Raw genomic sequence first — 16289 nt, forward strand, 5'->3', positions numbered from 1 at the left:
AATTGAAGGGTACTAATTTACGTGTAAAGAAAATAATTTTAAGAAAACTGTAAATTATTATATAAAAATAAATGAAACAACAAAGATGAAGGGATTTGATTATATATTCCCTTCTTTATTTTCATGCTTTAGTAAAATCAATACTTACGTTATATATACAAAGAGAAACGAGAAATCTAAAAGGTAAAGAAGGAGAAGTTACAATGTCTTTTCGTATCTTTATCATTTATAAACACGATATAATAATGATAGGAAATTTTGTTCGTACCCTTCGCATAAGTGTCATGTTAATCGAATCATTTTGATTATTTAATAAAGTAAATTATCCTATAAGCGTTTTTCAAAAATCACAAAAATCCATATAAAAATTTTATACGATTTCGAGTGTGCAATGAAACACATTAACATACATACGTACTTATTTGTTATTTCCCTAAAGTTAATCGATAAAGGAAATATAACAATCGAATCACCAAACTCGCATTCCAGGAAGATTATGGATATTTCACATATATAGTCGCAAAATCTCGAAAGTAATAAAGAAGTTGAAAGAACTGGTTACTTCCGTTATTCTTAAAAACAACAATTAGTATATACATGTATGTGTATTCTGATCTACGGCAATGGTCAGTAAAAAAATGTAATTGGATGAGGGGAGAGAGAATGGTGGTAAAAAATCGCTGAAATCCTTTCCGCGTCACAGACGCTGCAATGGTATTTCTTCAAAGTCGAAGTACTGGATTATCACACAACGTGCGTTACACCGGATTGCAATAAGTTTATACCGTTTCTACCTTCGGTATCCGTTGATTCAATTTGCTCTTTGAGCAATTCGAGTTCTCTTATACCGGATACAGTAACCTCGTATTTATGAGCTACCAAACTACGATAAAAGTGTATCGCAAAAGCGAGGAAGATTATCAATACTGGTATTAACACTATACAGGCCGACCATGCGGCAACCTGAGAAAAATCGTAGAACTTAACCCAACAGAGAATCGCTATCTCTAATAGAAAGAGAAGTAAGCCAAGTAAAGTGGAGAACGCCCATGCTACCTCGATGTACCAATGGAGACGTTCGTGTGGCGATTCGTGCACGAGACTTATGCTGTGCAAGTTGCAGACCGCTTCGATATTCGGTAGAATACACGTCGATATCATCAACGCCAGCATGTGAACAGCCACTAGTAACGTTGTGCAAACTGCGAAAGCAATTAACATCTCCGAAGGAACTTTTGTATCAGAGTTTAGTTGTACCTCCACCATAGCAACCTGTTGACAATCATAATCTTCATAATCTTTATTGTTTACGTTCAACTATGATTTAATTTACGTATAAAAAGAACTATAAGAATGATGTATTATTCTAAATTTTAAACAAAGCATTCTAGTCATACCATAGCGAAACCCGAGAGTAACGCCGAGGTTTTACTGGATGCCTTCAATTTCGCTCTGCTCAGCTGCAATTTTCTCCATGAGAGATAACCCGGTGTGTGAAGGCCATCACCCGACTGCGACATCTTCGACTAATCAATCAACATGGAAAGAAGAAAAGAAAACGAAAAATTCATTCGTTCGCGATAAAATGTGACATTTTTTTTGTCGCGGTACAGAATTCCTATTTTGTATTTCTCGTTCACGCTCGAGTAACTTCTATTATCAAGATAATAGACGTATCGTTTGCCGATGTGACAAGTGCAAGAGGCTCGTAAAGAAGCATGAGAAACATACCGAAAGTCGTTATCAACGTCGATGCGAGGAACTTGCCAAAAGTCCCGCGTAGGATAGAAAAACCAACAGGGATTCTGAACGAAAGAAACAATAAGAACGAAAGATATTAATGAAATAATTGATTAAAAGGAAAAAGGATTATTGAAACGCTGGGAAATCTGGCAAGAATGAAGACAAAGTATGAGAAAGGAAGTGAGAAACGAGATTACATCGAACTTTACGCTTATTATACACGATACAACGTTTGTGTGTGCGTGAACATTAATCCAGCATTATACCATTTTCACCTTTTTTTTACTTGCTTCTTTGTTGGTTTTAAAATTGTTCTGTCTATTGAATTCTTTTTATCAACTCAACACTTTTGAGATATCTAAACTCTTTTTTATGTATGTCAAAGATTGCGTTATATCAATTGAAGAATATTTTTCAATGGTATTCTTTTTTGTTAAAATAGAAAAAAAAAGATATTGAAGATCGAAAAAATGTTGGATTAACTTTACTAACGCCACGACGACACATGTATTAAATGTTTTCCTTTCTTTCCTTTTGTTTCTGTGATCGACCGATCCAAATTACGACAAGAAAAGGATAAATATTATGTTAAATTGGATTTGCATCGAAATAAGACACGTTAGCACGTATGCGCTTCGTTACGTTGTATTAATTATGAAAGCGTGCACGTCATGAGCGATTATCAAGATTATACGAAGGCCTCCGAAAGGTAGTCGAGTTTTTTAAAGCTTCCATACGAATATTTGTTAACCCAAATAACCAAATTAGAACAGATCTCAAAGTATACTTTGTTTTTATGTGCGAATCAAATGCAAAACAAGAAAATTAATTATAACTCCGTATGTCCACCTTTAATTTCGAGTAATAATAATAATAATAACAACAACAACAACAATTAAAAAAAAAAGAAACATTTCTTTTCCTATAACCGATAATTACGATATCATAAATATAAAGAAAAATTGTATAAACGTTTAAAACAAACTCTGGTCCTCACATAATGCGATATGGTTAATAAAATATGGAAGAAATGATTTATAATGTCGAAAACTAATAAAAGTCTAGAACGAGTTAACGCATCGAAAGGAAAATAATGATTTAAACCTGGACCAACCTGAAAATCGTAGAACCTCTTGTGAAAGCAATGCTCATTAGCGGTTCGTGTGTGTAAATGACCCACGTTTACGTGGATAGGTAAGTGTGAGGAGGGGAGTCCGGCTCCGTTCTCGCCACCAAACACTGAATTGCGTCCAGTGCTCGTCGACCATACGGACATTAGGCTCGATAATTCTTCTGCGTCCTCGATCCACGCTGTAACAAATACGAGATGTGATGTACGTGAAGATTCCGAACGTTATTTTCTAATATTTTAATTATTAATCAATAACGGAAGTAAGTAAAAAGAAAAAAGAAAATAAATTAATAAAACAAAATTAAAAAAAAAGGGAGTAACGATCGTTTTTACGTATGAAAATTATACGCTTTATCAGCGTTAAAAAGTTTCTGCTTGAAAGCACATGTTCGCAGCCAATTGACTCGCGCAGCTGATACTTTAATGGAGACGCATAACGTTCACGCCTTGTTACGTACGTACTCTATACATACAGTAAATCACAAAAATATTCAGACATTTTGTGAGTTTAAAGAATTTTTATTTTCGACTCGGTAAAGTATTCGTTCTAAATATATTAATAGATTTGACAAAATAAGTCTATTCTATGGAATACGTGTGTGAAAGATTAAACGAAAATTGAAAAATGTCGACTTTTTTTCTAAAGAGATTTGCTTATCTCATGTTATTAATATCATCAAATATTAAATCTTCTAAACAATATAAAAGATCTCTTAAATCGTAATGAAACGTCCAGTTTTACGATATAACGGTAACTTTACGTTACAATGAAAAAGCAATTTCTTTTTATAGAATTTTTTACTTTTATTTATTCTTTTGTTGTTTTTTCATTTGTCTTACCCTCATATACTTTGCGTAATAATTTTAATTTCTTCGTATCTATTCAAAAATTCATATTTTATTTTTTTAGCAAATGTAAGAAAAAAAAAAGAACAAAACGATTCCATTTCAAAAGATATTTGAATATTTTTGTGATCTACTGTACATAATATTATCCCGTACGTTTGCCATATATCTCACGTACGATCGATTTGTTCTTGAAACATCGAATGATGCAGCTTAACCATTACAATTGTTGACAATAGACGTTCATTCAGAATTTTAAAATTCTACATTGAGTCTTTTTCGTCACAATATATAAAAAATATTTAAGTAACACTTGTAATATCATAAATATACGTGGTTTGTTTCTTTTACAAATAATAACTGGTTCAAATAACTCGGTCTTCGTTTAATCGATTTTCTAATGTAAATAATTTCAATAGATCTTTCTCGATAATGACGTTTATTTTCACTCATCAAAAAAAAATTTTTCTTTTTAATGAAATTCGAAGCTTTTTAGCACTTTGTACTTTTTATTACGTCGTTTATTACTTCGTTATAAACAGTCTGATAAAAGAAAAAAAAAAATAAGATCTCTTCCTTTTACGAACACTGTGAATGTTTATTAAAACATATTTTTTCCATATACGTGCATTGTTTCCAACAGGCTGTTATACAGATATTTATTTATTTTATTATTTATTATTTATTATTTAACAATACATATTACGTATATTATATTAAAATAAAATTAAGGAAGTTACTTTATTATATTATCGGTTCGATTAAATCAAACAGATTTCATAGTACATGTACGGTCATATCACTACATTATTGAATAGAAAATATAAAAATAGTATTATATCGGATCGATTTGTCAATATTAAGGAAAATTATGCATGCGGTTAATGGTCTTTACTATACTATGACATTCTAAGCCGTTAATATCGGATTATCATCGAGTGGATGCATATTGTTTCAAGGTATCTAACTTTCATATAAACATCGTTCGTCTACACATATATATTTCATAATGAAAAATTCCGTAGGATGGATTTATCTCGACTCGGACAGTATCAATTTTTTCCGTCTGTTCTTCGTTTTATTTATTTCTGATGAGAAACATCGACGTAAATACGAACACGTACGATGTAGCAAGGACGAACGTAGAAGGACGAAAGATTCGTGTCAGAGAGAGATAGAGAGAGAGATAGAGAGAGAGAGAAAGAGAGAGGGACAGAGAGAGAGAGAGAGAGAGAGAGAGAGAGAGAGAGAGAGAGAGGAAGAGAAAAGAAGAGAGATACGTGAAAAGAAGAAGACATTTCGTTTCGATCTCTTTTTGTCACATTTATGTGAAAAGTTTCGCGCAATGACACGCTCACTAACACGTCTTTAGTAATACGAGCGTTGCCAATAACACTAAAAATACAAAGTGAAAATAAGAGAGACAGAGACAGAGAGAGAGAGAGAGAGAGAGAGAGAGAGAGAGAGAGAGAGAGAGAGAGAGAGAGAGAGAGAGAGAGAGAGAGAGAAAAGGGTGCGTGTATATGTGTATGAGCACGTTAAATGTACCTAACTTATCCTTTACACCGGCTCGCGTACCAAATTAAATCACGATTAAAACGGTCCAAGAGCTCTACTATCGATGTCGACGATCGTGATGATATATACTTCCTTGGGATCATCGATTTTCTATTTTTCGAAACATCGGCAAATTCGGAGAAACGAATTAGACTCGTTAAAAATGATTTCTACATTATTCTCAATAACAGAAATGGCAGACTGTTATACGATAGCTGTGCGTATACTATCTAACTATATCTTGTAAATGAAAGATCAACAAGGGGCAGTATATATTGGTACGAACGATTTTATTATCGTGGATAAACTGACGAAACGTTAGAATAAACATCGAAAAAATTGGATAATTATTGTCTTATCATACTCGTAAATATTGTGTAATTATTGTTTGTAAATGTAGAAAGAATCACGGACACAGAACTAAGTTTAGTAGTACACGCCTAAAAAGGTTACTAGGTTATCTTTAAAAGGTATTATGACATATACACCGAAACATACCTTGAACCCAATGGTCACAGGCTCCAACGATGAATCGTGTGTCTTCATGGCATCCGCGAATTCGCTTCTCTCTTTCACGCGTTTCCACGTATACACATATATACAAAAAAAAACAGAACTCGAACGAATGGCTACGTCGTGTGTAAATGTAAATAAAATTCTTGTTAAAATAAACGGCATATAAAGAACACGATTAGTTTTACTAGATTTCACATCGTTTTTGAAGGAAATATGTAATCTTAGAAAGAATCGAAAAAATCAACTCCAACCCACTTACTACTACAACAGATGTTGACATACTGAAGGCTAGAGAACCGCTCGAGCGCATCGTGTACCGAACGTTGCCGAATATCAACGAAGATGGCCGACTGGTAGAACGAACTCGTGCTACCCGGCGAATCTATATACGAGTCAAGCGTTTCGCGACGGACAATGTGATTTTGTCGTTTGACGTTCTTTCTCGTGCTAAACAATGACCAATTATGAAATGCGAAGATGTCTGTAGCTTGCCGATGATTATACGTATCCGGTTATATGTAATGGAACGTTAGAACTTCGTATCTTCTTAGAAATCTGAATATGTGTATACGAACGTAAGTACTTACATATATATGTTTGTGTATATATATGAACATGCACACATTTTTATATATTACACGAATAGTAATAAACAATGCACATTAACATAACGTGATAATAAATCATTCAGCATTACGAATTTAAAGAGTATTTTATTACTATGAAAAAAACATTGTCTAATGCTTCTTCGCACCAAAAATATAACCTTGAAAGAAGTTACATGCTATATATTAAGCATTGAAAAATATATTCTAGTATACATTTCTTATTCTATCAAAAGATTAATTAGAGCCTATCTAACTTTGTTGCTTTTTCGATTAATGCCTTTCATGATTTCACAGACGTTGTAAAGAATAATCTTACATGTTTGCATAATATATTTATTGCTTAATTTTATCTAATTATATTTTATATCTATCTTATTATACTTATTTGATATAATACAAAATATTCATACTGATTTATAATAGATGTCTCATACAAGATATCGGATGTATAAATATATATCATGACTCATCCTACTTAAATCAATATTCATTGATTTAATTAAAGTTACCATTACATAAACTAACTTGTTATTTGCTAGAGAGAATTTTGATTATTATTCTTGATGAAATAATTTTGTTTTTCTAGAAAATCTTTCTAGTATTCAATGTCCATCCAAACATTAATTGATAATTGTATAAGTTATTTGACAAGATAAGAAAAGCAAATCATGCCATAACGATAATGAACTAATATCTTCTAAAGAACTTATCAAATTTATAGACAGTTTTCAAGACAGTTTCAACATTTCTTACTATTTTAGTCCTTGTTTAAAAATTATAATACAAATAATTGTTTACAAAATTACTTACATTACCACTTCACACAATCTTCTTTCTCTTGGAAGTGTAGTAGCAGTCCGTTGCGTGTGTATATTAACGAAATCGTAATTTTGGTGCATTCTTCAAAATAAACTCATATATAATATAACCTCATATATAATGTTACTCGTTTATGTTCACTCTTTTATTTGTTATACTACGAAGAACGATGAAATGTAAAATTATGAGCGTAACTGCCAAGCCACAAAAGTTTCGCTGGTATATAAGAAATGTCCGCTGAACAATATCGATTCTGAAAAGAATGCAGGTTCGACGAGTAAGAGGCAGTAAGAGAAAGAATTTCCCCCACCATTTTCTGAACAGGCATTTCTCCAAGCTAACTTGCAGTTAGCTGTTTGCGGTGTGAAAATGAGCAAGTAGAGAAAGCATACTGGTGTCGCTGTGATTGCAACGATTACCGAACATTACCGAATTATACCGAACTGTACCGAACTATAGCTGTAGGTCATAGGTGATTGTACCGCTTTGTAAATACATAACAGGTATGCGTTATATACGTGAATAAATAATAAATTTTTAAGAAACACGTTTTTAAATATTGAACGTCTTTGTCCTTTTTTTTTTCAAAGTACATATAAGATTTCTATTAAGGTTTTAACATAATCTTCATTCTCAAAACGTCAAAGATGATTGGACTATAATGGACAATGATGACTTTATTTTTGTGCTTTCGTTCTTTCTATCAATCTTTTTATCAAGCGAAAACAATGAAGAATAAACAAAAAAAGAAAAAGAAGAAAAGATACATACAACGATCGGGTTTGAGAACATAAAATATTGATATTTCGATGGGAAAGAGGTTAAAGGAGAAAGGAGAGGAAATCAGGTTTTTCAAGACGGGCAATGTAATTATTTTGAAATAGAAAAGATATATGTAAGTGATACAAAATTCTAAAAAGAGCATAAAGATGTTTGATTATTTGATTAATTTTATTATTCCTATTTAATATTTTATTTGTTATTTTCGATCTATAAATTTTAATAATAAAAATTAACTCAATGAGAGATTGCACTGTTTCTCATATAGATGGCAGTACTAACTTGAAAAAGGGAAGACAATGATATTACGAAAATTATAATTCCAATATCTTTAATAACGAATTAATTAGAATTATCGACGTGATGAAATACACGGTACACTATTATTCTTGTAATTTATTATATTACAATGTTAGTTCGATTGAAACGGTCTGATTATTGCAATAGAATCATTGAAATAATAAACAAATGCAATATCAACCTACCGTAACCTTTCATTTTCTTTCAGTTATAGAGAATCGTTAGTACTTACTGTTGTAGCTGTATCAATAAATATTCTAATTCGAATCTAATCGATCGATTATTTACGAGGCATTTTATTCTGTTGTGAACATTATGCAGTGAATATAAGGTAAACATTTCCAAAAATTATTCTTTTATCTGATACTTTTATTTACTTTTATTCTTATGTATTATTTTACTTTTATGTATTTTTATTTATTTACGTTCTAAAGTTGTTATGTGACATTGAAATTGCTTGCTATTATAGAATGATCATAATGTTCTGTTGAATAATAATGTTCTGGAAATTTCAGTTGGATAATATTTGTATAAACAAAGTGAATTTATGAATTATTATGTTATATTTGCTACAAAAAGTTCATCCTATTTTTAGTATTGTACTTGCTATTTTTAATTTTAAAGCTTTATTTTTTGATTTTGTAAAATTGCGTACAATATTTATTATACAATATTCGCTATATAATAGAAGATATTTTTAATTATTCAATTTTTGACATATTTGAATTGAACTGAAAAAACTTTTGGATCCATACATTTATAATTTTCAAGTTTTATCTGAAATTAAAAAAAGAACGTATTGTACAGCAATGTACGTAATTTATAAACCTTGGTCAGAAACGCTAGAATTGAACGGTAGCTTTCGATAGCGAAAAGAAAAACCCCACCACGCTTGGCATCGAAAGAACCGGAGGGAGCTAACGTTATATAGAATATTTCTTACTAAGAGGGTATTAAGTTTTCACGCGCAACACTTACTTTTCAGTTGTCTATCGACTCGCGTCGAACAACACTCGCGTTCCAGTACAGTTTTTCTTTATCTTTTTTATCCGTACAAGGTTGACGGGCAAAGGTGATTAACGTCTCTTAATACATAAATCAAATTTCGTAATTTTCCTCGTTTGTTTGTTTCGTTTTTTTTTAATTTTATTTTCTATCGTAAATTGTTATTTCTTGATCATAATTTATTGACTTCGTAAAAACGTTTTTTTTTCCCTTTTTTCTTTTTTTTTAGATAAGTTAAGAAAATATGATTTAGTTTTTATAGATTTCGATATCGATTCGTCACCATCTTGAGAAGATTAAAGCACAAAAATAACAATGTCTACATCATTGAATTTACTGGACGATCAACGTTTCGCTTTGATGAAAGTAAGCTTATGTTTATTTTTTATTAAGGCTAAAATTGATAAAGAAATTGCAGAAAGTTCTGTTCTATCTTTTACTTTTTATCTCTTTCTCTCTCTCTTCCTCTCCATCTCTCTCTCTCTCTCTCTCTCTCTCTATGTATCTATCTTTCTCTCTCTCTTTCGTGAAACCGTTAGCGTACGCTTTAAGCTGAAGATCACGTAGAATCGGTGACGTACATGTACTCGCAAAAAGTTACACGAATTCTTTTAAAACTTATTTTTACGCGCGTAAAAAAGATTATAGAGTCAAAAAAAAAAAAGATCAGTAAGTCAGATAGACCTTGAGAAATTCATTACAAAGTGCAAGGGAAACGATTAATTAGATTCATATTGAACAAGGATACTATATTGAAATAAGAATCATTTAATTTAAATTCAGTGAAACTTGTCGATTTACATTTACTTAAATGTTTTTATGTTTTCGATACAATTTCTTAAGATCTATATTTTATTCCTTTCGTGAAAGAATATATTTTCGTAAAAGAATGTATTAGTTCGTAGTTTCACAATCGTAAGAAAAATACTATTCTTTGTATATACTTTCTCGTCTGTACTGACCGCATAAAAAGAGAGGAAGAGAGAAAAAGAGAGAGAAAAGAATAAGATTCATGAGCAATATCGACAAAAAATCTGGGACATTCTCTTAAAACATTTTATGCAAAGATGATATTTTGATCGTTCTCTTTCAACTTAACATACATTAACAATTAGAACACTTTTGATCTGTAATTTAGTACATCTGTATTTAAAATCATTAAAAGTGTTAATTGTAAGCAAAATGAAAATGGTAGTTGAACGCGATTACAAAGAAAAATAGGTGCCGTGTAGAAAGCGTTTCGTTATGGCGATTAAATCTTCGTTTCGTACGTTCTCCGCATTGGCTTTAAAAAGATTTCTTTCTACAAGTATATAAAAGTGGCCACTTTTATTCGATGTAAAACGGTGGAAATTTACAGGAAGACGAAAAGATTTCACTTGGTCACGAATCATTTCTCTAAATCGATCATAATAAAATATTTTTCTTCATGATCGTTTCCTGTTAATGTTTTTCCGTAGTTTGTATCTTTATTACAACAATTTTCTGTGAATTACTTATATGATATTAATTACAGATATATAGGCTTGTAAAAACAAGAATACTTATGTAAAACGTCATTGTCACTTTTTATGATTAAACAAAACGCAAGAAAATAAAAACTTATCAATATAATTCTTACTATATAATTTATAATAATACCAGAAAAAATGAACTTTGTACAGTAGAAAAATATTACCTAGTCATTTACTATATTAATTATTTTTTTTTAATAGATTATTGTAAATAGATGTTTTTTTTTTTAATTCTAAAATAACAATTGTATAAAAACGTATTAATTACGTAATAACTTTACGTAATTAGGAGAAAGGACAGAGTAAGGGAAATATGTAAATTAAAAATAAGATTTTTATTAGATTATCACAACAAGAATACTGTGCATGCTCTTTTAATTGAAGAATTCAAAACGTCATATCTAAATAATACAGATTAAAAAAAAGAAGAAAGAAAAAATACTATTCTTTTAATTAAATTACTTAAATCGTTTGAAGAATAATTATTTAAATTGTTACATGTTTTTTGCTCATAGAAAAATTCTATCAATATTATAAATAAATTGATTAGATCGATACAATATTTAATTGAATAATGTGTTTTAGTTTAGACGAACCGTTGCTGATATTCTGCAACCCCATCACGATGATCATTTCCTTCTTCGTTGGTTACGAGGTAGGGAAAGAATATTTATTCATTGATTAATTGTCAAATCGTCGATAAGAAAATTGAATCAACGATTGTTTCGAATAATACCAATAAGATATAGAAGACGGAATACTTATATTTGCTCGTTAAAACCGAGTTTCGATCGGTTCGTTTTAATGACGTTGGGTGATATCGAAAAGAGAGCACTAAAAGAAGATATTTTACTCGGGCTCGCTTATTATAGCAATGGAATGTGCTGCGTAATAATCGGTCATTTAGCAAACTATCGCCATGTTTGTGGCTCATAATTTTTTAAAGCACTAGACTTTTGCTTTCATCATTGTTATTTCTTCCTTTCTAATCGTGAGATCGCGTTCACGCTCAAATAAAAATTTCAAATTTAACTAATTTCGTTGGAAGACTTTATTATTAGTTAGAAACTCGATTTCAACGTTGTCACCATAATTCATATTCGTCTGTTCCGCATAATAAATATTTTTTTTATTTGAAATGAAAACAAAGCGCCTTTCTTCGACGATAAAGAACTCTGGAATTCGTTACAATTGATATTAACTCATTACGGATGAATATCGAAATATCTTATCGTATCGCGATTTTAGAAATCGTTGATGAAATATCTCGCATTTTCTATTTATCAGTCAAGAATAGTTACGATTTAGTAACAGTTAATAATTTTATTTGACTAAATTCATGTAGAATATATCAAACGCTGGATCTTTAAAGTAAAGATATAAAGATTTTCTTTTCGAAGTGATAAGAAATCATAAAGAAACAGAAGAGTTAATAAATTCAAAAAAAAGCTTGTTGGACTTTAGAAATATTAATAAAAAAACTCTATATGTAGATTACATGTATTACGAATAGGAAAAGAAATGAAACGCGTTGCGTTCGCAAACTTTGTGATGTTTTACTTCATTTATTTGAATGATTTATTTACTAAATATATTTTAATGCTCTCTCTTTCTCTTTCTCGTTTTAAATAAAAAAGATAATAATAAATAAATTAAACAATTAATTAAAATCTCTCAATGAAGAGCTTTTATGGAACTATCCATCGTTCTTTTTTTTTTATAAAGTCTTTATAAATTTCTAGCGAGAAGCTGGAACATCACGGCGGCCGAGAAAATGCTGAGGAACGTGAGTACGAAATAAAAACGTCGATATAAAAGAGATTTGCATGATTAATTAAAGACATCTGTTTTTCTGTGCCTAAAAAAAAAACTGGGGGAAACAAGTACATAAAACAAGTACAGAAAACAAAAATTGTCCTTATTTCTGTTAAGTCAATGCAATGGCGAAAGCAATGGGAAGTTGACAAGATAGAAGAATGGGATGAACCGGAACTTATCAAAAATTACCTGCCACATGGTTTATCTGGATTCGATAAAGAAAATGCACCAGGTATAATGCTACATGAATCTTTCTATAAATAGAACATTATTATCCTCATTATATATTTCAAATGTATTCTTTTCTAGTTGTTGTTATACCTTTCGCCGGATTTGATATATATGGAACTCTTCACGTAGTTACACGAAGAGACATTATAAAGAGTTTGATAAAATATTTGGAATATTATTTAAGGATATGCAACGAACAAGTAAAGAAGCATGGTCCACTTGCTGGAAAAGTAACCGTCATCTACGATATGGAAGGATTCAATCTGAAGCAATACTTGTGGAGGCCAGGTAAAGCATTCAGGTAAAACCGTGAACTATCTATGAAAAATAAAAGCCTACATTTTACTGTAGCACTTCCTTTAAATTATACCAATGTCAAAAAAGTCTTTTAAATATGCATATCGATGATCGAAACAGAAAAAATTGTTATTTTTCAGCCGGTGAAGTTGTCATTAGCGCAATTCAAATGTACGAAGCAAATTATCCAGAAATTTTAAAAATGTGTTACATTATTAACGGTACGTCAACTAAAGTTATCAACATTTAAAATTATTAAAATCAACATTAACTTTTATCCATATGAAATTATTGTTTTCGCAGCCCCGAAAATGTTCTCTTTTGCCTTTTCCGTCGCAAAAAGATTTTTGAACGAGTATACATTATCGAAGATACAAATTTTCAAAGCAGATCCAATGAAATGGAAGCCTGCGGTATTGAAACTAGTTCCAGCTGATCAAATACCTGCTCATTTCGGAGGCACTTTAAAAGATCCCGATGGGAATCCAAAACTCGTAACAAAGGTAAATATAATAGCGTTAATATTCTCTTTACTATTGATTATGCGCTCTTAGATTCTTTTATAATTAATATTTACGTACATTCTTTTAGATTTGTCAAGGTGGAAAAATACCAAAGGAAATGTACGTGGACAAAACGGAAAATGATAAATCTACGGACTATACTACTGTCACTATTCGTAAAGGAGATAAATTAGAGCTTTGTTTGACTACATCAGAAGAGGGATCTCTTTTAAGGTATACATTTTACAAAAATATATTTAACGTAGAATGGAATAATATAATTGTTACAGTTGGGACTTTCGCACGGAAGATTATGATATTAAATTTGGTATTTTGAAAGAGGATACGTCAGGTATGAAAACTGAAATCGTACCTATTACAAAAATAGCTGCACATAAATTAAATGAAATAGGCATTGTAACCTGTGATAAACCAGCTACATGTGAGTCATTGTTATTAAAATTTTATATGCTATCATATTATATATTCATATTTATTTTCTTTTGTTTAGATTCTGTCGTCTTTGATAATACTTATAGTCTCATTAGGAGTAAAAAGATTCATTATTCTATACGCGTCTTACCACCATCAGAAGAATTAAAAGAACAAATGCCATAAAATAATACGCGAATGGGAATAACATGCAATGAAACAATAGAGTTATATATAAATGGTAATGGGATCTTACAGCTGTATTAATAAAGAATATTCTTAAGATCAACAAATTTAGAAAGTTATATATATAATAGACTTATCTATTGGAAAAATTTTCACTTTAAACTTTTTATATCAATTATAAGCTAAGAATTTTCACTCTATAATTGTATAATAAATTCCAAAATAAAATATACTTTGCACATTAATAATTTTTACGAGATTATTGTTGATGTGACAACATTACCTAATCTTAAAACTTTTAAATTACCTCTGACATGGCATTTCACTTAGTTAATAAGACAAATCACTGAAGAAATCCTTTTAATGAATTTTTCCAATAAAATTGAAAATTCTTTTAACTAGAAAAATAATTATAGAGTAAAGGATTATAAAGTAATAGTAATAAACAAAAAAGTAATGAAAAAATCACTCATATAAGAAAAGTAATTCTTATATTCAATACTGTTTTGTATTATAGAACAGTAACATCATATAAAATGGCCAATTTTAATCATCTTTCTCTGTGAATAACATATTAAGAAGTTCTTCACTTTGACACTCACTACCTTGTAAACGTTTTTGAGTTCCCCATTTAGCCAATGTTGGTAACACTTTTAATTGAGTTTTATTATCTTTACGGAATATACAATTAGGATCTTTCCAACTAGAAATAGAATCAAAGATCAGATATTTCTGCGTCAAACAATATTATATATTATAAAAAATAGAAAATATAAATGAAATAAAATGTAATAATAGTTACAAATTTTGTGTACCAAATATTTACTAAAGATTCTACATATGAATAAATTTAATTAAAAAACCTCATATACTCACAATGCTCTATCTCCTACTTCAACTACAACAAAATGGGATGTCTCAGTCAGTACTTGTAATCCAGCTTCTATAAACGGCTCCGCTATATTAAATTCATATGATATTTATTAAAATACTTGTAATAGAAAAAAAAAGAAAAAAAAACAATAGAAATAATTTTAACAAAATCCATGATATAAAAGTAAATTTACTGTACATTGGTAATTATTGTCTTATTACAAAATAGGTTATGTAGTTTAAAACAAAAGAAATAAATGAAATTTTTCTTACCTTCTACACAATCGGGACACCAACTTTTACCATTTTCAAGCTTTGTACCGGTATATAACACAAAAATCGATTCTTTGGACTGAAAATTTTCAAAAAAGTTTAAAAAGTTTTCGTATCCTATAACGTGATGACGAATAGTCATTTTGCGTGATTTCTTTTAATTATACAAACAAAACGTTTTTTTCTAGTCCAAATAACGATACTTTGTCGATGCGAAGCAAAGAAGAAATTTGTGTAATCTTATTATAAATGTAATACGTTTTATCTCTTTAAATATAGTGATAACGAATCTATTGTTTCAGTTCAGTTTACGATGTCTGATCGAAAAATAATCGGCACGTGATAAAAACTGGCACAGTCGAAGAAAACATTTTACTAAACTTGGATGATAATATGGATTATATGTATGTATTAAAATTTATTTCGATTCCTTTCACTAAAAATTAAAATAGAAAGCAGGTAATTAAATATAATAAACTTTTACTTTTTTCTGACTCGAACAATAATATAAAGAAAAGCCTCGAATAGAAATAACCATAACGATAGAATTTCAAGTTCATGTATTTTTTGTCTAAACCGTCATCATTGTATTTTAATGTATAATAATTTTAATTCGATTCGAATTAAAGCATATATAATTATAAAATTTTCCTAATCCTTTTATTGTTTCGTGCAAAGAATATCATTTTTATAATCATAATCATGTCATTTGAATGTACCGCGTTAAAGGGAACGTATAGGTAGAAAAACTGGCAACAACGCGAAAAGCATTCACGTCAGACGATTCGTAATGAAACCAGACGAGACTCTAAATGTGCGTAGTGATTGGTCAAAAATGTTTTCTCCCACTCGATGA

At 30.1% G+C, this 16289-nt stretch overlaps 3 protein-coding genes across 11 annotated transcripts; 1 reads left to right on the forward strand and 2 right to left on the reverse strand.

Annotated features, from left to right (window-relative positions):
• Positions 1-686: 686 nt before the first annotated feature.
• On the reverse strand, positions 687-7361 carry LOC127066774 (calcium release-activated calcium channel protein 1). Of its 4 annotated transcripts, none has more exons than XM_051000906.1 (4): positions 7213-7361; positions 2858-3054; positions 1398-1526; positions 687-1272 (listed from the first exon to the last, which is right to left on the reverse strand). In XM_051000906.1, the coding sequence occupies exons 2-4, from the start codon at positions 3017-3019 to the stop codon at positions 745-747; spliced, it is 819 nt and encodes a 272-aa protein (XP_050856863.1). In that variant the 5' UTR covers positions 3020-3054; positions 7213-7361; the 3' UTR covers positions 687-744. The 4 variants fall into 4 exon arrangements, with proteins under 4 accessions (XP_050856863.1, XP_050856862.1, XP_050856865.1 ...); XM_051000905.1 differs by lacking the exon at positions 7213-7361 and adding an exon at positions 5777-6055; XM_051000908.1 differs by lacking the exon at positions 7213-7361 and adding an exon at positions 1732-1805 and having other exon boundaries at positions 2858-2930.
• LOC127066771 (SEC14-like protein 2) lies at positions 6207-14569 on the forward strand. 6 transcript variants are annotated; one of them, XM_051000894.1, is made up of 11 exons: positions 9106-9373; positions 9569-9672; positions 11406-11475; positions 12563-12606; positions 12753-12870; positions 12948-13157; positions 13307-13387; positions 13470-13669; positions 13758-13903; positions 13960-14111; positions 14181-14569. In XM_051000894.1, the coding sequence occupies exons 2-11, from the start codon at positions 9622-9624 to the stop codon at positions 14285-14287; spliced, it is 1179 nt and encodes a 392-aa protein (XP_050856851.1). In that variant the 5' UTR covers positions 9106-9373; positions 9569-9621; the 3' UTR covers positions 14288-14569. The 6 variants fall into 6 exon arrangements, with proteins under 6 accessions (XP_050856855.1, XP_050856853.1, XP_050856851.1 ...); XM_051000893.1 differs by having other exon boundaries at positions 9107-9373; positions 9536-9672; XM_051000892.1 differs by having other exon boundaries at positions 9108-9373; positions 9560-9672.
• Positions 14570-14761: 192 nt separating this feature from the next.
• Positions 14762-15815, reverse strand: LOC127066782 (thioredoxin domain-containing protein 17-like). The gene is made up of 3 exons (XM_051000931.1): positions 15434-15815; positions 15164-15245; positions 14762-14990 (listed from the first exon to the last, which is right to left on the reverse strand). The coding sequence occupies exons 1-3, from the start codon at positions 15573-15575 to the stop codon at positions 14834-14836; spliced, it is 381 nt and encodes a 126-aa protein (XP_050856888.1). The 5' UTR covers positions 15576-15815; the 3' UTR covers positions 14762-14833.
• Between the last annotated feature and the right edge of the window lie 474 nt (positions 15816-16289).

This window comes from Vespula vulgaris, chromosome 10 (genome assembly GCF_905475345.1).
Source record: "Vespula vulgaris chromosome 10, iyVesVulg1.1, whole genome shotgun sequence".
Lineage (NCBI taxonomy): Eukaryota > Metazoa > Arthropoda > Insecta > Hymenoptera > Vespidae > Vespula > Vespula vulgaris.